Source organism: Pelophylax lessonae (assembly GCF_965119305.1).
Source record: "Pelophylax lessonae genome assembly, chromosome: 8".
In the NCBI taxonomy this organism is placed as follows: domain Eukaryota; kingdom Metazoa; phylum Chordata; class Amphibia; order Anura; family Ranidae; genus Pelophylax; species Pelophylax lessonae.
This window is the reverse complement of record NC_138775.1, coordinates 32,982,293-33,002,020: the sequence shown is the minus strand read 5'-3', so window position 1 is coordinate 33,002,020 and position 19,728 is coordinate 32,982,293. Positions and strand designations below refer to the sequence as shown.

The window sequence follows — 19,728 nt, the reverse complement described above, 5'->3', positions numbered from 1 at the left end:
GCTATGGTATGTTAGAAAAGGTTTGACAGATACTTCAAAATGTATTTTAGGAATGCTGCTCCAGACTTTAGACATGCTTCAAATTGAAGTATTTACAGTATCTCACAAAAGTGAGTACACCCCCACATTTTTGTAAATATTTTATTATATCTTTTCATGTGACAACACTGAAGAAATGACACTTTGCTAAAATGTAAAGTACTGAGTATATAGCTTGTATAACAGTGTAAATTTGCTGTCTCCTCAAAATAACTCAACACAGCCATTATTGTCTAAACTGCTGGCAACAAATGTGAGTACACCCCTAAGTTAAAATGTCCAAATTGGGCCCAAAGTGTCAATATTTTGTGTGGCCAGCATTATTTTCCAGCACTGCTCTAACCCACTTGGGCATTTAGTTCACCAGAGCTTCACAGGTTGCCACTGGAGTCCTCTTCCACTCGAGTCCTCTTCCACTCCTCCATGACGACATCACGAAACTGGTGGATGTTAGAGACCCTGCGCTCCTCCACATTCCGTTTGAGGATGCCCCACAGATGCTCAATAGGGTTTAGGTCTGGAGGCATGCTTGGCCAGTCCATCACCTTTACCCTCCGCTTCTTTAGCAAGGCAGTGGTCGTCTTGGAGGTGTGTTTGGGGTCGTTATTATGTTGAAATACTGCCCTGTGGCCCAGTCTCCAAAGGGAGGGGATCATGCTCTGCTTCGGTATGACACAGTACATGTTGGCATTCATGGTTCCCTCAATGAACTGTAGCTCCCCAGTGCCGGCAGCACTGGGGAGCTCATGCAGCCCCAGACCATGACACTCCCACCTCCATGCTTGACTCTTTGTTCTTCTCACCAGGTTGCCACCACACACGCTTGACACCATCTGAACCAAATAGGTTTATCTTGTTTATCTCATCAGACCACAGGACATGGTTCCAGTAATCCATGTCCTTAGTCCGCTTGTCTTCAGCAAACTGTTTGCGGGCTTTCTTGTGCATCATCTTTAGAAGAGGCTTCCTTCTGGGACGACAGCCATGCAGACCAATTTGATGCAGTGTGCAGCGTGTGGTCTGAGCACTGACAGGCTGACCCCCCACCCTTTCAACCTCTGCAGCAATGCTGGCAGCACTCATACGTCTATTTCCCAAAGACAACCTCTGGATATGGCAGTGAGCACGTGCACTCAACTCCTTTGGTCGACCATGGCAAGGCCTGTTCTGAGTGGAACCTGTCCTGGTAAACCGCTGTATGGTCTTGGCCACTGTGCTGCAGCTCAGCTTCAGGGTCTTGGCAATCTTCTTATAGCCTAGGCCACCTTTATGTAGAGCAACAATTCTTTTTTTCAGATCCACAGAGAGTTCTTTGCCATGAGGAGCCACGTTGAACTTCCAGTGACCAGTATGAGAGAGTGAGAGCTATAACACCAAATTTAACAAACCTGCTCCCCAGTCACACCTGGGACCTTGTAATACTAACGAGTCACATGACACCAGGGAGGGAAAATGGCTAATTGGGCCCAATTTGGACATTTCCACTTAGGGATGTACTCACTTTTGTTGCCAGCGGTTTAGACATTAATGGCTGTGTGTGAAGTTCTTTAGAAGAGACAACAATTTTACGCTGTTATACAAGCTGTACACTCACTACTTTACATTGTAGCAAAGTGTCATTTCTTCAGTGTTGTCACATGAAAAGATATAATAAAATATTTACATAAATGTGAGGGGTGTACTCACTTTTGTGAGATACTGTTTATCTAAACTCAAAACAAGAGGTGAAGGAAAATCTGATGGGGACACCTGTAACATCGACACCTGTCTAGAGAGGGATTTCCTTTTACTTCCTGTTCTGTCTGGAGCACAGGAAGTAAAAAGAAATCTCGCCAACAGACACAGAAAGCAAGAAAAAAAATGATAGGATCTTTAAACATCAACATCATTTAGACTTTCAGATACATTTTAACAAATCAAGTAATCGCAGTTTTCCGACGAGCTAAAAACACCAAAACCAAGAAAAACAAACGAAAAGAAAAAAGTGATAACTCCATATTATTAATTATACAGAGCTCAGTATCTTTTTAAGTTAATAAATTAGCTTTTGCTGGTCAGGACAGAAAAGGACGGCTCTTACCCAAGGACAGGGCAGCCACAAACGCTGTGGTTACACTGCTGGCGCAGAGGACAGCAGCTTGGTCCAGCTCAATGTAACCTTTAGACAAAGCTCCTAAGATGACGGCAGCGACAGCAGCCAAGAGCCCAACCACTGTGGCCTGAACCTGAAATGACAGCGAGTTACATTTTTATTTTTGGTAGAAGAAATAAATTAAATGTTAAAAAAACGCAAGTCATGATATGAATGTTATCTGAATTTTTGGGTTTAGGTTGATTTTTGCCAAGCAACTTGCTTAGTTTTTTAGGTGTTATAAATATACAGCAAAATTACACTTGCTGTATAAGGGCCGTTTCAAACTTGTGCGCTGAAAATTCGCAGCAAATTCTGCACCACATCAAAATCGCACCCTATTCATGCGAACCACTGCGGGTGTGTATGTTAACCACTTCCAGCCCAAACCAATTTTTACACTTCACTCCTACATGTAAAAACCATTTTTTTTTTTTTTTTGCTAGAAAATTACTCAGAACCCCCAAACATTATATATGTTTTTTGAGCAGAGACACTAAGCCTTAAAAAAAAAAGTAATGTCAGCAGACAGCGGTTCTACAATTGCTGGTGGGCTGGGTTCAGGACCCCGGCGGGCCAGATGCGGCCAGCGGGCCGTAGTTTGAGGACCCCTGCACTAAGGAATAAAATGGCGGTCGTTGCAACTTTTTATGTCCCACGGTATTTGTGCAGCAATTTTTCAAACTCTATTTTTTTCATGTAAACATCCCTTGTAACAGGAATAGGGCATGACAGGTCCACTTTACATTATTTCCTCTAGCCTGGAAAGCCTGAGATAAAAAAACAAAAACAAAAATGACCCAGCCTTCCCAGCTAAAAACACGGCAGTGTTTACATCTGCCGGTGCCGGAAGTGACATCATAATGTCGTGTCCGGCCTCCTAAGGTCATAGAGATGGCCGGGGACCATCTGGTCCTCTGTCAGCTCTATGGTAAACTTCCACCACCGGCCAATTCATTTTACGGCTCGCCGATCAAACGTCCCCTCCCGCTGCCTGTAAAAACAATAAGGCAGGCAGCCGCCATTTTTGTTTTTTGTTTGCAGTGTATCGCTGGCAGAAACGAATGATATCTGAATGATGCCGCAGCAGCAGGCATCATTAAGATATCTCCACTCAAAGTCCAGGACATCATAAGACATCCTACAGGCGGGGAGTGGTTAAGTTAACGACACCCTGGAATCGGTTTGCAGAACGCAATGCGATTTGCAGAATCGGATTGCATGGGTTTGAACACCCATGTGATCTACTGGAAATTTGTGTGCTATATTATCAGTTTAATGACTTATCTCACTTTTTGCACTTTAACCATACATTCCAGAAGGAACCCCATAAGATCCAATAATATATTCATTAAAAATGCAAAAAAAAAAAAGATAACAACTAGTATCTCTGTACGGCTTTCAGTTACTGCAATTCACTGAACCTCAGGATTTAGACTAGGGAAGGACACTGTTGTAAATCTATAAAGTTCAATTGCTTTGCTTAATACAGTTAGCCTAGTACAAGGAGATTACTTACAGGTTGTGGAAAGGTTGGTGACCAAAACTTTATGATTTTATTGCGGTGCAGAAAAGTTTGGTCACCAGCCTGGATGTACTCTCTGGCAGGGAAATGATGCAGAACTCATGTTGTGTTGATGAGCCTCCACAAAGCATAGAATGGGAAAAAGCCACGTTTTTTATCCAAGGAACCATCATTTTATTAGGAATCTTTAAGATTTCATAACTAACATTATGAAATCCATAAGGAAATAACACACCCACATTTTCTAACCAGAGAAAAATAATGATATGACCAACCTGAATTAAAGCTAAATTGCTGACTGCCATCTTCCACCTCTCACTGGGGTCATCCATCTGACCTGTGTTTGCCTGTAAATATACCAGAGAGACAGAAGAAAGCTTTTACTACTAATAAATGTTCAACTTTAATCTCTTCAGAATGAAGACGAAACGTGCAGCAATAAAAGTGAAAGAGAGTAATGAAGAGAGAGGGTATCTCCAAGAAGGTAAGAGTGGGGCAGCGAGAGGAGTGAAATAAGACAAAGGTGTCCTTTTATGAAACTGAGATGAGCAGTGATCCTGCTGATCACAGCTCATTTCCGATCTTTATTGGTTTATGAAACAGAGATGATTGGGGGAGAACATGTTCTCCGCTGATCATCTCTACACATGGAGAATCTGTCATTGACAGACACAGAAATGGCCAGGTTATGAAGCTGCGATCTCCGCACTTCACTGGTGATCTGGGTCAGAATTCACACTCCCGGATTCACCAGCCTGGAGGTGGTGAATCGGGGAGAGAAGACAGAATCGGGGAGAACTGAGGGGGGAAGAAGGAAGATTATCGACTTCCTTCTTCCTCGTTCAGACCCCCCAACACAGTAATCATGTCCCCCTGCCATATTTATGTATATATATATATATATATATATACACATACATGTATATATATATTTCATGTGTGTATATATATATAAAATGTATGTGTGTGTGTATGTGTATGCAGTATACATGTATATTTATGTAGGGGGACTAATTATTTTATTAACATTAGTGGGGATCGAGCCCACATGTACTCAGCAGTGATAATCTATCACTGCTTTTTAACCAGTTTCTCGCTTTGTCTCACGAGATTACAGGCGGGCCCATTCACTTGTACACAGATCTCGGCAGTTCTCAGAGGAAAAACTTCATAAAAAGGATGCCAGAGGTGATAATTTTCCCCAGAGAACTGCCGAGAAGTGAACGGTGAAAAAAATTCATAGTTTCATAAATGGCCACCAAAAAGAGGAGAAGAGAGAAGAGGAGTGAGAAAGAGAGGAGAGGGGATAAGAAGAGAGAGGGATAGAGGAGAGGGGAGAAGAGGAGAGAGAAAGAGAGGAGAGTAGAGAAAAAGAGGAGAGGGGGGAAAGAGGAGAGAAAAAGAGAGGAGAGGGGAGAAGAGGAGAGAAAAAGAGAGAGGAAAGAAGAGAAGAGGAGGGAAAAAGAGAGGAGAGCAGAAAAGGCAAGGAAATAGGGGGGAGAAGAAGAAAGGAGAATGGCAAAGAAAATAGGGAAGAGGAGAGGATCGAAAAAGGGAAGAAAAGATGAGGAGAAAAGGAGCAGAGAGAAAGAGAGGTTAGGAGAAAAAAGGAGAGAAGATGAGAAAAGGAGAGGGGAATTGAGAAGACAAGGAGGAGAGAAGAGGAGGATTAAAAGAGAACAGAGAAGTGGGAGTGAAGCAGAGAGAAAAGGAGCAAAAGAAGAAAAGAGGTGAGGACAGGAAAAGGAAAGAAAAGAGGATATGAGAAGAAAACAGTAAAGGTAAGAGAGGAGAAGGAGAAGAGCAAAGGAGAAGAAGAGGAGACCATAGAAGAGGATGATGAGAGGATAGGATAGAAAAGGTGAGGGTAGTAGAACAAGATGAGGAGAGGAGGAAGGAGGAGAGAAGTGGAGGAGGAGATGAGGAGAAGAGGAAAGAATAAAAAAGGAGGGAAGAGAAAAAAGGAAGATGAAAAAAGTGAGGAGGAGCAAAAGCAAAAGTGAAAAATAAGAGCACATTAGAGACATGGTGAAGAGAGATGAGAAGAGGAGAGGTTGGGAAAAGAGAGAAGATGAGAAAAGGAGAGGAGGAAAGCAGAGAAGAGAACAACAGAGAGGTGAGGGAGAAGAAGAGAGAAGAGGAGTAAAAGAAGAAAAGAGGTGAGAACAGAAAAGGGAAAGACAAAAGTAGATGAGAAGAAAGGAATGAAGGTGAGAGAGGAAGAGAAGAGCAAAGAAGGAGAAGGGAACGAGGGCAGAGAAGAGGATGATGAGAGGAGAGAAGATAGAAAAGTCAAATAGAAACAGTGAGGGTAGCAGAAGAAGGTGAGAAGAGAAGGAAGAAGCAGAGAAGAGCAGGAGGAGAGGAGATAAAAGAAGAGAACAGAAAGATGAAAATGAAAGAGGGGAAGGGAAGAGAACAGAAGAAGAAAAGAAGGAAGAATGAGGGAATAGAAGAAAGGGAAAGGAAATTAAGTGAAGAGGAAAAGAGGAACAGAGAGGTGAAAAAGGAGAGCAAATAAGAGACAAGGCGAAGAGAGGAGATGAGAAGAACAGGAGAAGAAGAGATGAGAGCAGAGGAGATCACTTACAGCAGTGGAAAGCCGAGAGGCCAGTGTCATCTCCAGGTTCCCCTTAAGGCCAACCAAAGCTGGCACCAGTATGAAAATCTCGGTGATGGTTCTGAAGACATCCCAGTGCTGGAAAGAGTTAAACACACAGTGACTGCTGATTAGAAGAACAATGTACTATAAATAGGACAATTAGCAAGTAACATGTGACTTCCACTTATGTCAGCAGACAAGATGGCTCCATCCCAGCCTACAACAATCTTTCATACACTCAGTTTACAACACCTGGGAATCAGAAGAGAAGCACAGTCCCATGACACCAAGCCTAAACAGGCCAAATATTTACTGTGTAGCAGCTTGGAAGAAGAGTCATCTGCAATCAATGTCTAGGCAACATTTGATGCCACCCAATGATTTCATCGTAAGCATAGTAGGGATAGACTGATTATCAGTGGGGTTGATAATCAGAGGCCGATATTAACTTTTTTTGAAGTATCAGTATTGGCCACAAACTTGCCGATATGACCGATATTTATTGAAGTGGTTGTACGGGAGTGATGCCTGCAGCTAGAGGCATCACCCCGATACCGTTGTTCAGAGCCGACGGTCAGCTTTCTTGTAACGACAACCGATGCGGCTGAGCAGCTGTTGGATTGTCATTACAAGGAGCGGGAGGGGGATTTTCCCCCCTCCGCCGCCTTCTGCGGCTCGCCCAGGTCTCCTATCCCACCGGGAGACCCGAGGGACCAACCGGCACGTACGGCGGCTGACCAAAGACCTGAACAAAACCGCATTCAGCTCTGATCGGGTCTCCGATGTAAAAACCCTGAGATGTCATGACATCACTTCTGGCTACTGGAGCCTTAAAGGCACCAGATTTAAAAAAAAAATGACAGCATTCAAAACAGCCAATCTTGGTGTTTTGAATGCTTTTAGGTGTAGACCCCTGATCCCTCCATAAAGAGTATCTGTCACTGCCTATTACTGTCACAAGGGATGTTTACATTTTAAAAGGACAGTGTAAAAATAAAAACTTTAAATGTGAAGAATATCGGCACCTAATATCGGCTATTGGCCTGAAGGGTGGCCGGAAAATCAGTATTGGCCCTGAAAAAACGATATTGGTCGATTCCTAAAGCATAGCATTCATAGGTTCAAGGCTGCCGGTTAAGCATTCATGCTAAGAAGGACAGGAACACCCTAGCATATATGGATTAGGAAAAGCGTACACTACTAAGCATTAAAGGATTACTCTACATGTAACTTTATTTAAGAAGCAGTTGTATGAAAGCAGTCTTCATTAGCTTCACTGGGAGACTTGAAGTTTAGGGGGGCAGAGAATGCAGTGGCATGAGTGCCCCTAAATCATTGCTTTTGTCTACCTGTTTGGCAAAACCAACAGCATTATTATCATGAGATCACTTCCATTTTTTCAAAATAAAGTAACATCCCGGTCTGACAGTCTTATCTGCAAATTACTGAAGGTCACCAGACCTGAATTTGCCACTTTTACTGGTGAAACCATTAATGGTATGCCACAACCCTGACTGGTTCCAGGAATAGCAAGAAAGGTTGGCCAAGGTGGAACTGTACCAGTAAATAGCATTCCCTGACTCCACGAATTTCAGATAAGCTAAAAGAGAGTAATATTTCCATAGCTAAGGATCTTGCCCAAGTAAGTAATTAGGAAGCTTGTTATGCACCTACTGTAAAAGAGCCTGAAGCCCCGTACACACGCAACGATTACTGGCCGACTGATCGTTCGTCTTTTGTCCAGAGTGGTGTTTTGTTGGTTGGAATGTGCCTAGACTGCACACGAATTTTCTCGCCCAACAAAATTCTACTTCAGAAGTGATGTCATGTGTTGGTTTGCTTTCTTTGTGTTCTTTCTTCACTGAGCATGCCCAGACTTGCTCATCAGATTTTTCCCTGTCGAAATCTGTACTGACTGCACGAAAATCGGCCGTTGTGTTGACGGCCAACAAAAATGTTATAGTCTGCACACCAGATTTTTTTCGGCCGAAAAGTCGGAGTCGGTTGTCGGAAGTATCATACTAACAAGCCAAAAATCGGCAGATCGGACGTTGGCCGAAAATTCCCTGCCAATTTTCGACGCGTGTGTACGGGGCTTAAGAAGCCCAGATAGGAGGACTGGCTCAGGAACTGTACAATATGAACTCTTTGTAAATTTACTATCACATCGATCGATCTTGATGGACGGCAGTCTACACACCTGTCACCGCTTATGAGATACTTTTGATGTGATGTATTCAACAGTTACCGCAATTATCAGTATTTGTATGTGTAGCTACATTCTGTTAATCAGATACAGTGGTTGTATATATTTACGTCTCTTTTGTGGCGAGTTGTTCACATTTTTTTATGTATTTTAGTTTTGAATTAATAAAATTGGTATTTTAACTAATCCAGTGCCTTTAAAGTCCATGCCTCTCCAACAATCCGTTTTAAAAGGTGGTATTCTGACCACAACCTGTAAGGCATTTTTCCCACTGGCCCCCAATGACTTTTTTTTTTAGCAGGGGTGCCCTGACACCAAATAATTATTTCAAGGGTTCCTCTGGGGTAAAATTGTTGAGAAAGACTGGCTTGGAGTTAGGTTTTTTTTTTGTTCAGCCAGTGGATGGCCAGCAGCTGGCTATACACCAGTAAATTTTCAAACAAACGCTCGTACAAATATTCATATGAAAATTCTTTGTAAAGTCGATGACTGGACAAATGTCATTCAAAAATACTACAAAATATTGTTTGCTTTTTTGGAAGTAATTTCAAGAATTTGCTTTGCGTGTATTTAAGCGAGTATACACGTACAAGACATTCCTAGGGGAAATCCATTCATATTTATGCTCATATGTGCATATTTGAGCGCACTTGTGCGTATTTATGCTCATTTGTGTGAACCGGTGCAAAATACCGACTGGGAAAGCAGATTTTTCAATTTTTCTTTTTACTTAAAGAAACGTTGTACTGAGCTTTTTAAAGCTGCAGTGTACAAGAGGCCTTAGAAATGTGTTCACTTGAGAAAAAGTTTTCAATCTTATGTCCAATTTTCTTGTCACTGCGTCAATTTGACCCCAATACCAATTAGAAATTCAAACGAATGTTCTTAAAACAAAAAGTGTTGAATGTAATTCTACTAGTGTATAGCCAGCTTTACATTAAGTCCATAAGTCAGGTAAAGTTTAGTGATTGGTGGTATGGGGAGGAGGGGGGATACATTTCTATTGGAAACCAATGTACCATCAATTATTTTTTTACAAGTTGGTATTGTTTTGGTTGACTAACATAATTCCATGTGGAATTATTTGTAGTTTCTAATTACAAGTTTTACCAATACTTCAGCTGACAAAGAATATCGCATGAACTGATGAATAGTTGTTAACAGGAAAAGTTTTTTGAAAATTATTTTTAATAAGGTTTCCAATTTCAAGTCTTTATAGTACCTTCAATGATCATATTTGGTAAAATGACCCATTTATGTTCACTCTTATTACCCAATTTTTGCAAGTGATTCTTGTAACAAGCAGATACATGGGCACCTTAAAACGATGTTATGTATAATTTAGTAGCTACGTCTACCTTTTACTTTTCTTTACTCACTTGGAATATGTCCATCAGAAGTCCAGCTCCCACCATGCCATACCCGGACATCAGGAAGGGCACAAGCACTTGGGCAGCAATGGAAAAAAAAGTCTCGTTGATAAACCCATGTGGGTACCTTGAGAGCTTGCACTTGAACCCTCTCAACTTCCCTCCATGATAGCAAAACTCCAGGTCCAACTGAGTCACCGCCATGTCGCATAATCCATAGTTTCCAGGTCGAAATTGGGTTCAAACCAAGAGCAGGGTCCGCTCTCCCTATTAGTGGACCCATACAAAGTCACGTCTTCTCTGAACCCAACTGAGCTTCAAAAGGAGGATGAGTGAAAGAGGACGGGCAGTCCAATAGAGGTTTCTTTTAAGAAGACTGCCACGAAAGAGGGACAGGAAATGTGAGAAACTAGACTGGTTAGATCTAGGTGAAGGTTGTGCTTCCTGAGGGTATTATGTTAGTTTTAGCACTCAGTCATGTGCTTTAGGAAGATAATGTAGATATGTAGTGGGACGTATCTGCAGCCCATGTTGCTATCTCTAAACCACAAAGCTCAGAATCTCCTCACATACATTAACGTCACGCCTCCTGGACCTTCTATCAGTAGGCTGACAGGGCAAAGTAGCCTTACAGTTCCTCGGAACACGCTCAAGTTTCAGAGAACAGGATTCTGATGAAAAGATGAGTAATTTGTATTCAATATTGCCCATGCCTAGTGAAAAAGAAAAGTCTAATCAGGAATGTAGGCTGGTCACTGGCATTGCCGCACCAAGCTCCAAAGTATGGCCAATTAGACTGTAGATGCTTATCAGCTGTCATCACTTCCTATTCACTTTAGTTCATGAAAACGTAGTTAAAAATAGCTTCTTTGACGCAGAGTGGAGTCCACGAACACTGCGGGCAAAAATCATGGAAATATTCAAGGGCACCTTTGTATAATATTAGTTTTATGGGATCGGTGCCCATGCATGTTCCATTACCATCATTTAATAGTGCAATATTTTCTCCATTTCTATTCACTCTAGGGGCAGCCATTCTCAACCAGGGTTCCTTGGAACTCTAGAGTTGCTTCTGAGGTTGCTAGGGGTTCCTTGAGATAAGGCTGATTAACCTTCTATTTGATGGAACCTGACTAGTTCCAGGTCCAACGCCACTTGGCAGAGCCAGCTTTCATGGCACCACTGATCTTTTTTGCTGTGTGTAAGAGTGGCATTTAGACCAACACTGTAAGTGAGGCATTCTGACCAATGGTCACCTATGAAATGGGCATTCTGTCCACTGACCGCAGGATGCGATGGTCATGTGCTGGCCTTCAAATTTGTTGCATAAACGCCCCATGTTACAGCAAAGCAGGTTAATGCACGGGTATAGCAAAGTAAAACAAACGGGCACAAATGCCTAGTGCATTATCAACAGCGGTTTAATGAAGAGTAAAAGAGTACATACTCACAAGAGCAAAGAATAAAAAAGCTTTGTACTTATACTCAGAAATCGAGAGGTCTCCATCACACCAAAATATTTAAGGTCCAAATGAAAATCATAAACCAGCTGACGTGTTTCAGAGGACAAACCCCCCTTTTTCAAGGCAAAACTAAATGCAACTAGGTATCTACCGATTATCGGCAATGCCGATATATCGGGGGCCGATATGCACTTTTCCCGATATATCGGAATCGGCCCCTGAGGTTACCGATATTGCTGATATTTTGGGAAAGTGCTTGTACCGGAGTGATGCCTGCAGCTAGAGGCATCACCCCGGTACCGGCGTCCATAGCCGACGGTCGGCTGTCTTGTAATGACAACCGATGCAGCTGAGAAGCCGCTCGGCTGTCATTACAAGGAGCGGGAGGGGACATCCCTCCCCTCCCGCCGCCTTCCGCGGCTGGCCCGGGTCTCCCGTCCCACCAGGAGACCCGGGCATCCTACCTGCACGGCCACCGAAGAGACGACCCGATCAAAGCCGCATTCGGCTCTGATCGGGTCTCCATGTAAAAAACCCGGAAGTGATGTCATGACATCACTTCCGGGTACTCAGCGGCAAATTCACAAAAATGCGAGCATTCAAAACAGTCAAACTTGGCGTTTTGAATGCTTTTAAGTGCAGAGGAGGGGTTTGGGGTCTTTTAGATCGATCAATCACTAATAGCAATCCAGTGCACAAACATACTATGAGCTGTGTTGGCAAAATAGTGCAGGAAAAAAAACATGATGCTGAGTAAATAGCTCTGAAAAATCCTCTGTTTCAGCAATTAAAAACCTGTTTAAAAAATCAACAATACAAGGTACTAGTAATTAAAACCAATATTGAAAAAATAAATAAAAGGACAATTTAAATTCCCCTAAACCACTAAGTCTCTTTTCGCACTAGTAATAGTGTTTACCGCCCCCCTGAATAACCATCTGCAGTGGATTGCTTTTCAGAGCACAGTGAAAGGAGGTTTCAAGGTGTAAAGGAGGCGATACTCAGGCCACCTGATGCCTGACTTCTTTTTTTTTTTTTACTTTTTTGTATTGGCAAATTTTTACATAGCTGCACTGTGCCGCAACTGCGAACAATTGTTTGGCTTACACTTTCGGTGCAGTCCCATTTAATCACATAGGAGAGTTTGACAGGCGGCTCTGCGTGTAACGTTAAAAATGCTGCACCAGCCGTGGCAATGTGTAATGCTCTGAGTGGCACTATGTCCACTTGTAGGTGGGTGGTTGGGGGGAAGTAAAAACATCTATGTTTACAGCCCCCTGGTCACTCATGTCAAAGGAGCCTTACTTCCTCTGAGCCCAGGCTGCCATGGACCCACCTCTTAATGCAGTGTCACAGTCTGGGCTCAGAGCTTAGTCCATTGCAACAGTAGGGAATGCTTAGTGCTGCCACTGGAGGGGATGGGGATATATATAGTGTGACGGTACTCACAGTCACTGGTAGTGAAATACAGATACTTAATGGACACTGAGAATATGGTTTTGATTACTTTAAATGGGACAGTGATATTTATCAACCATCTATCTCAAGAAACATATGAAGACTATTTCAAACAGTCAGACTAATATCATCAGCTCAACCACCTGTCTTCCACACATCGTTGAATATGCAGATTTACCCGTTATCTACAATGGGTTATGTGTTTACACTTATGATAATGTGTATTGTATTTCATGAGCTTGAGGACGGCAGTCTGCTGGGTAACTGGCTCAGATTGATTGAATCACTGTCATCAGTTAGTTGCTGAGTGGAAATAGTATACTGTTTGTGTTGGTTCTTCCTTAGATATGTTAATTATATTTCTGTATACAATTTCATCTGCATAGGATAATGTGACCTGGTGGAGTAATTTGATCAGGAGGGGGATGTCCTCATATGTGTATAAATTGTGTGAGACTGGTCAATAAAGAGAAGGTTCCAGAACTTGTACAAGCAAAGTTGTCGACTAGCTTTGTATGGGGGAAGGCTAGAATATCTGATACCTATGTTCAAGACTGGAGGAAGCCGTATACTGACGGAAGCCCACAAACACAGTGTGGGTCGCGGTTCCATTACACATATATATATATGTAGCAGGTTTTCCAGGCATTGGGCCTGATGTGGGTCTGCCATTGTTACGGGTTACCTCTCCAGCCCATGTGAGCTGCGACCCTGGGTGTGAAAATTGAGACATGGACCACTCCGGAATCTTGGTTTTGTGGTTTTTATTGTGTTTGAGGGATGGGAGAAGGGAATGAGTGGGATACTACTTTGGCTTAACTATACACTTGGGACTTAATCCAGGAAAAATGCCCATTGGCGCTTTCTTGATGCCAGCCGACGCCAGCCAACGCTCATTGACACTGAGAACACACTGTAGCTTGATAGAAGTGCTGAATCCTTGACTATAAGTCCAGAAGACCCAGGACTGTGAATTGTAGAACTACTGACACTGCTGTACTGCAAAGTCACTGAGTACTCCCCTCCTGCCTTGCACTGGCTCAAGGTAGTACTTTGTAGATTTCTGTAAAGCTGCAACTCTCAACTGACACACTCTCTACAAGTCAGGGCCCAACTGCAGGTGCCCCCTTTAACCTTGAACTCTTCGGGGTTCACTGACTATGTTCCCCCCTCTGTAACTTCAGGGTCCTCAACCTAGGTACCCCCTTTCAGCTAGCTGACACTGGATCCCAGAACCTCTTCCAGAGTGGTCCCCTCTGACTTCAGGCAGACCCCCAGGGGCAATCCTCAGTACTCACGACCTGTGTAGGCTTTCCTTGAACTGGACCCCTCTCGCTCTCCACTGGTTCTCACACGCCGGATCCCCTCAGCTCAACTCAGCACTATCTGGATTCTCAGGCGACACACCGAGACATCCACCTTCCTCAGACAGGAGGAGAGACAGCCATTCTCTCCCTCCTGGGACTCTGCTCCCGCCAAAGACACTGTGTCACACACTTCACCCAAACTTATACCCACTCCCAGAATCCTTTGCAGCATAATCTGCCTTCTGGGGTAGTTACAAGCTTGGATGTGTCCCCTGATTGGGCTTCCTCCACTGCCCTATGAGAAGCCTCTCACAGGAGCCAGTGGGGAGACTCCCCCTTCAGCAGGCACATCTGGAAGCCATGACACCCTGACTAAATAAATCACAGCCCTGCTGTTAGGCGGACAAGGCCCACTATACATTTACCTAGCACCTACCTGTAGGGTGCTACATATATATACTGTATATATACAGTGCATTGCGAAAGTATTCGGCCCCCTTGAACTTTTCGACCTTTTGCCACATTTCAGGCTTCAAACATAAAGATATAAAACTGTAATTTTTTTGTGAAGAATCAACAACAAGTGGCACACAATCATGAAGTGGAACTAAATTTATTGGATATTTCAAACTTTGTTAACAAATAAAAAACTGAAAAATTGGGCGTGCAAAATTATTCAGCCCCCTTAAGTTAATACTTTGTAGCGCCACCTTTTGCTGCAATTACAGCTATAAGTCGCTTGGGGTATGTCTCTATCAGTTTTGCACATCGAGAGACTGAATTTTTTGCCCATTCCTCCTTGCAAAACAGCTCAAGCTCAGTGAGGTTGGATGGAGAGCGTTTGTGAACAGCAGTTTTCAGTTCTTTCCACAGATTCTCGATTGGATTCAGATCTATTAGAGTTCTATCTATCTATTAGAGTGCTATCCAGAGTTCTATTAGAGAGATTACTCATCACTTCCTGTGACGATGGCAACAGTTTCATAAGGGAGGAAACAAGTGGAAATCTGCAACAGGGACACAAGGAGAAATACAAGTCTGACAGGGTACTAGCCTTGCAATTTTAGTTCCTTTGTGTAATTCATACAGAATTCCAAAATTAGGTGTGTGTAATTTTTTTATTTTATGAGATTCCTTTAGTGGAAGTACAAAACTGCGTGTCTGGTATAAGCCCCTTGGCGGTAGGTCAGCAATCATCTCTGCGAACTTAACCTCAGGGTATATGTACAGTACAATGTTATTAAGAAACTTTTTAAGTTGAAAGGCCAAGTTATAGAGGAAAACCAGAAAAACAACTCCAAGCATTTCTGACAACATCAAGAATGAGACAAGTGTAAGAAAGCCCCAAAGACCACTCTTAAAGAGGTCCTGTCTCTCTCACTATGCAGAAGACAAAATCGGCCAAATTAATGATGGTTTTATTTCTATTCTTGGCACTAAAGATGGCCATATATAGAGAAAATTTCAAACGGTTACTGGTGAACCAGCCGAAATTCGGGCCATGGTCGAGTCAGTGTCATTCCACCCAACATTCTTCTATCCAAAAATAAATAGAGCAGAGTGAATAACACTCATCAGAACAGCGCCTGAATCCAACTCTGACAGCTGCGGCTGTCAGGTGACCAAAAAAGAACCCAATACTTGCAAGTATGAAGGAACATGGGGTCCTGCCCCCTATGTGAAAGCGCTGGTGCTTGACCATTGGCCACTCACCCAATACTATCAAATGGGAGCAGGGAGAGAGTCTTCAGTCTGTGTGACAACATGTGGGCATCAGCAAAGAGGATGGGTTTTAACGCCCACATGCCACACATATGCGTCCATAGATGGCAGAGATTTTGTGCTAACAGAACAGAGACTTACCCTAAGTTCACACCTATGCATTTTTTGGTGCGTTTTGCAGAAATGCACTATAACTCATTTAACCACTTCTGGACCGGAAGATCTTCCCCCTTAATGACCAGGCCATATTTTGCGGATTCAGCACTAGGTTACTTTAACGGACAATTGCGCGGCCCTGCAACGCTGTACCCAAATAAAACTGATGTCCTTTTTTCCCCACAAATAGAGATTTCTTTTGGTGGTATTTGATCACCTGTGTGATTTTTATTTTTTTGTTTGCGCTATAAACAAAAAAAGAGCAACAATTCACTTTCTGCTATATAACATTCTCAAAAAAAGTGCTAAAAATATGCACTGTTACTGTAATAATGACACTAGCAGGGAAGGGGTTAACATTGTGGGTGATCAAGGGGTTAAATGTGAGCATAGGGGAGTGATTCTAACTTTTGGGGGGGCGTGGCTTGTGAAATGATCAAAGAGACCTGTGATCCTATATAGAAGGATCACATGGGCTCTATGATCATTCCAGGGAGAAGAACGGTCAGCTGTGTTTACAACAACTGACCGTTCTTCTCTCTCAGCAGGGAGCGAACGCGGGTGTCAGGCAGAAATCGGAGCTGCCTGCCCCGTGCATCGGCTTCCCCGCTGCCAAGTGGGGGCGGAAGCACGCCGGCGGCGACGCGAGCTCGCCCCCCTAGCTGCCTGCACACGACCGACGTAGGCCTACGTCGGTTTGCGCAGGAGGGCCGCACTGCCGCAGTAAAAAGGCGGCGGGAGGTCCGGAAGCGGTTAACATGGTTTCCTATGGATGTGGTTTACATCTGTGCGTTTTGCTGCGCTGTGTTTTTTGGAAAAGGTCAGGGACTTTTTTCCCGCAGATTGCGTTTTGTGAGTACTAAACTTCAATGGAGCCACACCAACACAGTGTGTATAGCTTATTGCTGAGGAGCAGGCATGGATATCGGCCGCTGTGACCTTAACAAGCGATGAGTCATCAGCTGTCAGAATTGCTGGCAAAAAAAAAAAAAAAAATCTGGGAAAAAACTACGTGGGTTCCCCCCTCAAATCCATACCAGGCACTTTGGGTCTTGCGATATATTTGAAGGGAAACCCCCTCGCCAAAATAAAAAAAAAATAAAAAATGGTGTGGGCCCCAAAGGCCATAGCCCTTATCCGAGCATGCAGCCCAGCAGGTCAGGAAAGGGAGGGGACGGCTGAGCAACCCCCCTGGAACCATACCAGGCCACTTTCCCCCCCTCCCTATGTGAATGAGTAGAACGAAGTACATTGTACCCCTACTCATTCACCAAAATAAAGTGTCAAAAAAGAAAAAAACACATAAAAACAATTCTTTTATTAAAAATTAAAAAACAATATTCCCCGATGTAGATCCATCGTCACTCACGCCGCCCGCCGCACTGCCAGTCCCGAAAAAAGAAAAGAAAAAGCTCTGCCTGCGACGAAGGCTAACCGTCGACTATCTGCTCCTTCGTCTGACAGTTCTTAAATAGGTAAGGGGCGGAGCCAGGGCCGATCCTGTGATGGCACACAGGGTGCACCAAGCCCCGGTGCCGCAAGCTCACACGGGGGGGTCCTGAAGCTGTGGCACTCACTCAATTACATTCAGCAGCCGAGACCCTCTTATTGTTGCACCGCTGGCCTCTACATGTGTTTTTATTCACATTTCTCTGCAGGCCGAGCTATACAGCAAAAGTGACAAGAGCTGGCACAAGTGATAACACTGCAAGGGATGCTTACAACAGTCACCTTTCATTCCCATGTAGTAAATCTTTAATGAAGCTGTATTAGAACCATTTGCCAAAATGTTGTTGGCACTCCCATACCAGTTGCCAGAGAAACATTTGTAAATGGGAGGAGTTAGTAAGGTGACCATGCCCATGTGGGGGCACCAAAAATATTTCTGCACCCAGGCGTCTGTGACCCTAGGATCGGCCCTGAGAGGGGCCACCCTGCGATGTCATCTGGTGGCACCGCCCCCCTGTAACGTCATCGACTGATGCATGCTGGCATGCTGACAGCTCCGGGTCAGAGACGCTGTACTAATAATCTGACATTAGTACAGCGATCTCCCCCGCTGAGCTATTGTGTCCTGAAAGGGGGATGCCCCCCCCCCCCCCCACCAGAACACTCTGGTCAGCACTCTCAGTCATTGGCTAAGAACACTAATTTGGGAGCCAGTCTGCTGCTGGTTTTCCAGCATTACTGTGCACTTCTGATGTCAGAGACAACTCCTGGTCTCTGATAAAGATTAGGAGCCAGTAGCACTGGCTCCCTGTCATGTGACCACTGCTACAGCCAATCAATAGCGACCATGTGATCAGGCAGACCTTCCTGCCAATCGGGTGTAATAGCCCAGTTAACAGGATGCTGGGGATGGGTGGGAACAGGTTAATGCAAGTGATACAACAAAACTAATGAATGCAACAGAAAAAATACAGCAAAAAGAGATAAGCCCTGGTACACACTAAACGCAGCTTTGAAATCATGCAACTTCACTTAAAAATCACAAGATTTCAAAGCTGCATGTCAATGCAACTTCAGGTGCGACTTGGCTGACATCTGTGTGACTCAATGCACAGATGTCTATGCAAGTTGGACCTGAAATCACCAAAAATAGCGCAGGAACTACTTTTTCAAATCGGTGCGGCACTGCAAATTCAGCGTCGCACCGTTTTGAACGGTTTTATTGCTGACAATACGGTGCGACTTGTCATGAGATTTGGACCTGACAAATTGCATGACAAGTCACACTGGTGTGAACGGGGGCTAAAGCTAAGGGAAGAAGGTGATGAAGGGGGTGGAAAAAAAGTATTTAACATTAACAAAGTGTTAAACTTTATTTATTTTTAATAGGTTTACAATGTACACTAATATATCCATAATGGTGACAACTGTCGTTCTCATTCATAAATGCATGAAGACCAGGACTGAGGTGTCACAGATCGGCTCTTCCAGTGTCATCAATGGAATTCTGCTATCTGGGTGATGGCTATACTCTGCATTCTGCTTCTGATAAAGTGCAGGGAAAGACGTCACAAAGACAGCAGAGCCCCACTGATTACACAGGAAGAGTAAAATCGCCAATGCTGTATTCTGACCGATCGGTCTTACAGAGTGCAGGAGACAGGCGGAGACCTCAGCTGCGCCCTTTCCACCACAGCGCCCGAGGTGGGTGTCTCTCCTGTTTCTGGGTCAGTCCAATCTTGTCTATGTGTCTACAGCCAATGGTGATAGAATGGTTTTGTGACTCAGCATCTGTAATAGAATGGTTTTGTGACTCAGCATCGGTAATAGAATGGTTTTGTGACTCAGCATCTGTGAGACGAGTTGGCACTTTCCATTCCAACATTATTTTATATAAGAGAGTTAGCTGCTGCAACCGTTGTCTCAAATTCCTTTATCTGAAATAAATAAAGAACTAAGTTCACCTTTATGAAAAAATAAATGCTAGAAAGAAATGTGCATTTATTTTATTTTTTTTCACAGGATCCTGCAGAGCATTGCATCCGTGATGAGTGGATGGCGGTGCAAGGTCAGGCTCCTGCAGACGCTGTAGCAGCTGTCAGATTCTGAGCTGTAGGAAGTGTAAAATAAACAGCACATTGAAACTACAATCCTGTCTGCTGCGGTGGCAGAAGGGACTTGTAGTTTATATCTTCACAGATCAGTGTGAGTGAATGACGTGCGATCACAGTGAGGGGGGCTCTGATGGGGGGTGGGGGGGGGCAGGAGATTAGGAGTATGTCACATGCTGCACCCTAAAT

At 43.7% G+C, this 19,728-nt stretch overlaps 1 protein-coding gene across 3 annotated transcripts in view; it reads right to left on the bottom strand.

The window, feature by feature from the left end:
• Positions 1 to 19,728, bottom strand: part of LOC309561020 (solute carrier family 41 member 1-like) — a 75,932-nt gene that overhangs the window by 17,799 nt on the left and 38,405 nt on the right. For all 3 annotated transcript variants that reach the window (XM_082264733.1, XM_082264735.1, XM_082264734.1), the window contains exons 3-5: positions 6,286 to 6,393; positions 3,971 to 4,042; positions 2,120 to 2,264 (exon numbers count right to left, since the gene is read on the bottom strand). In XM_082264733.1, coding sequence (XP_082120859.1) covers positions 2,120 to 2,264; positions 3,971 to 4,042; positions 6,286 to 6,393 — 325 coding nt within the window. The remainder of the gene's footprint in view (positions 1 to 2,119; positions 2,265 to 3,970; positions 4,043 to 6,285; positions 6,394 to 19,728) is intronic.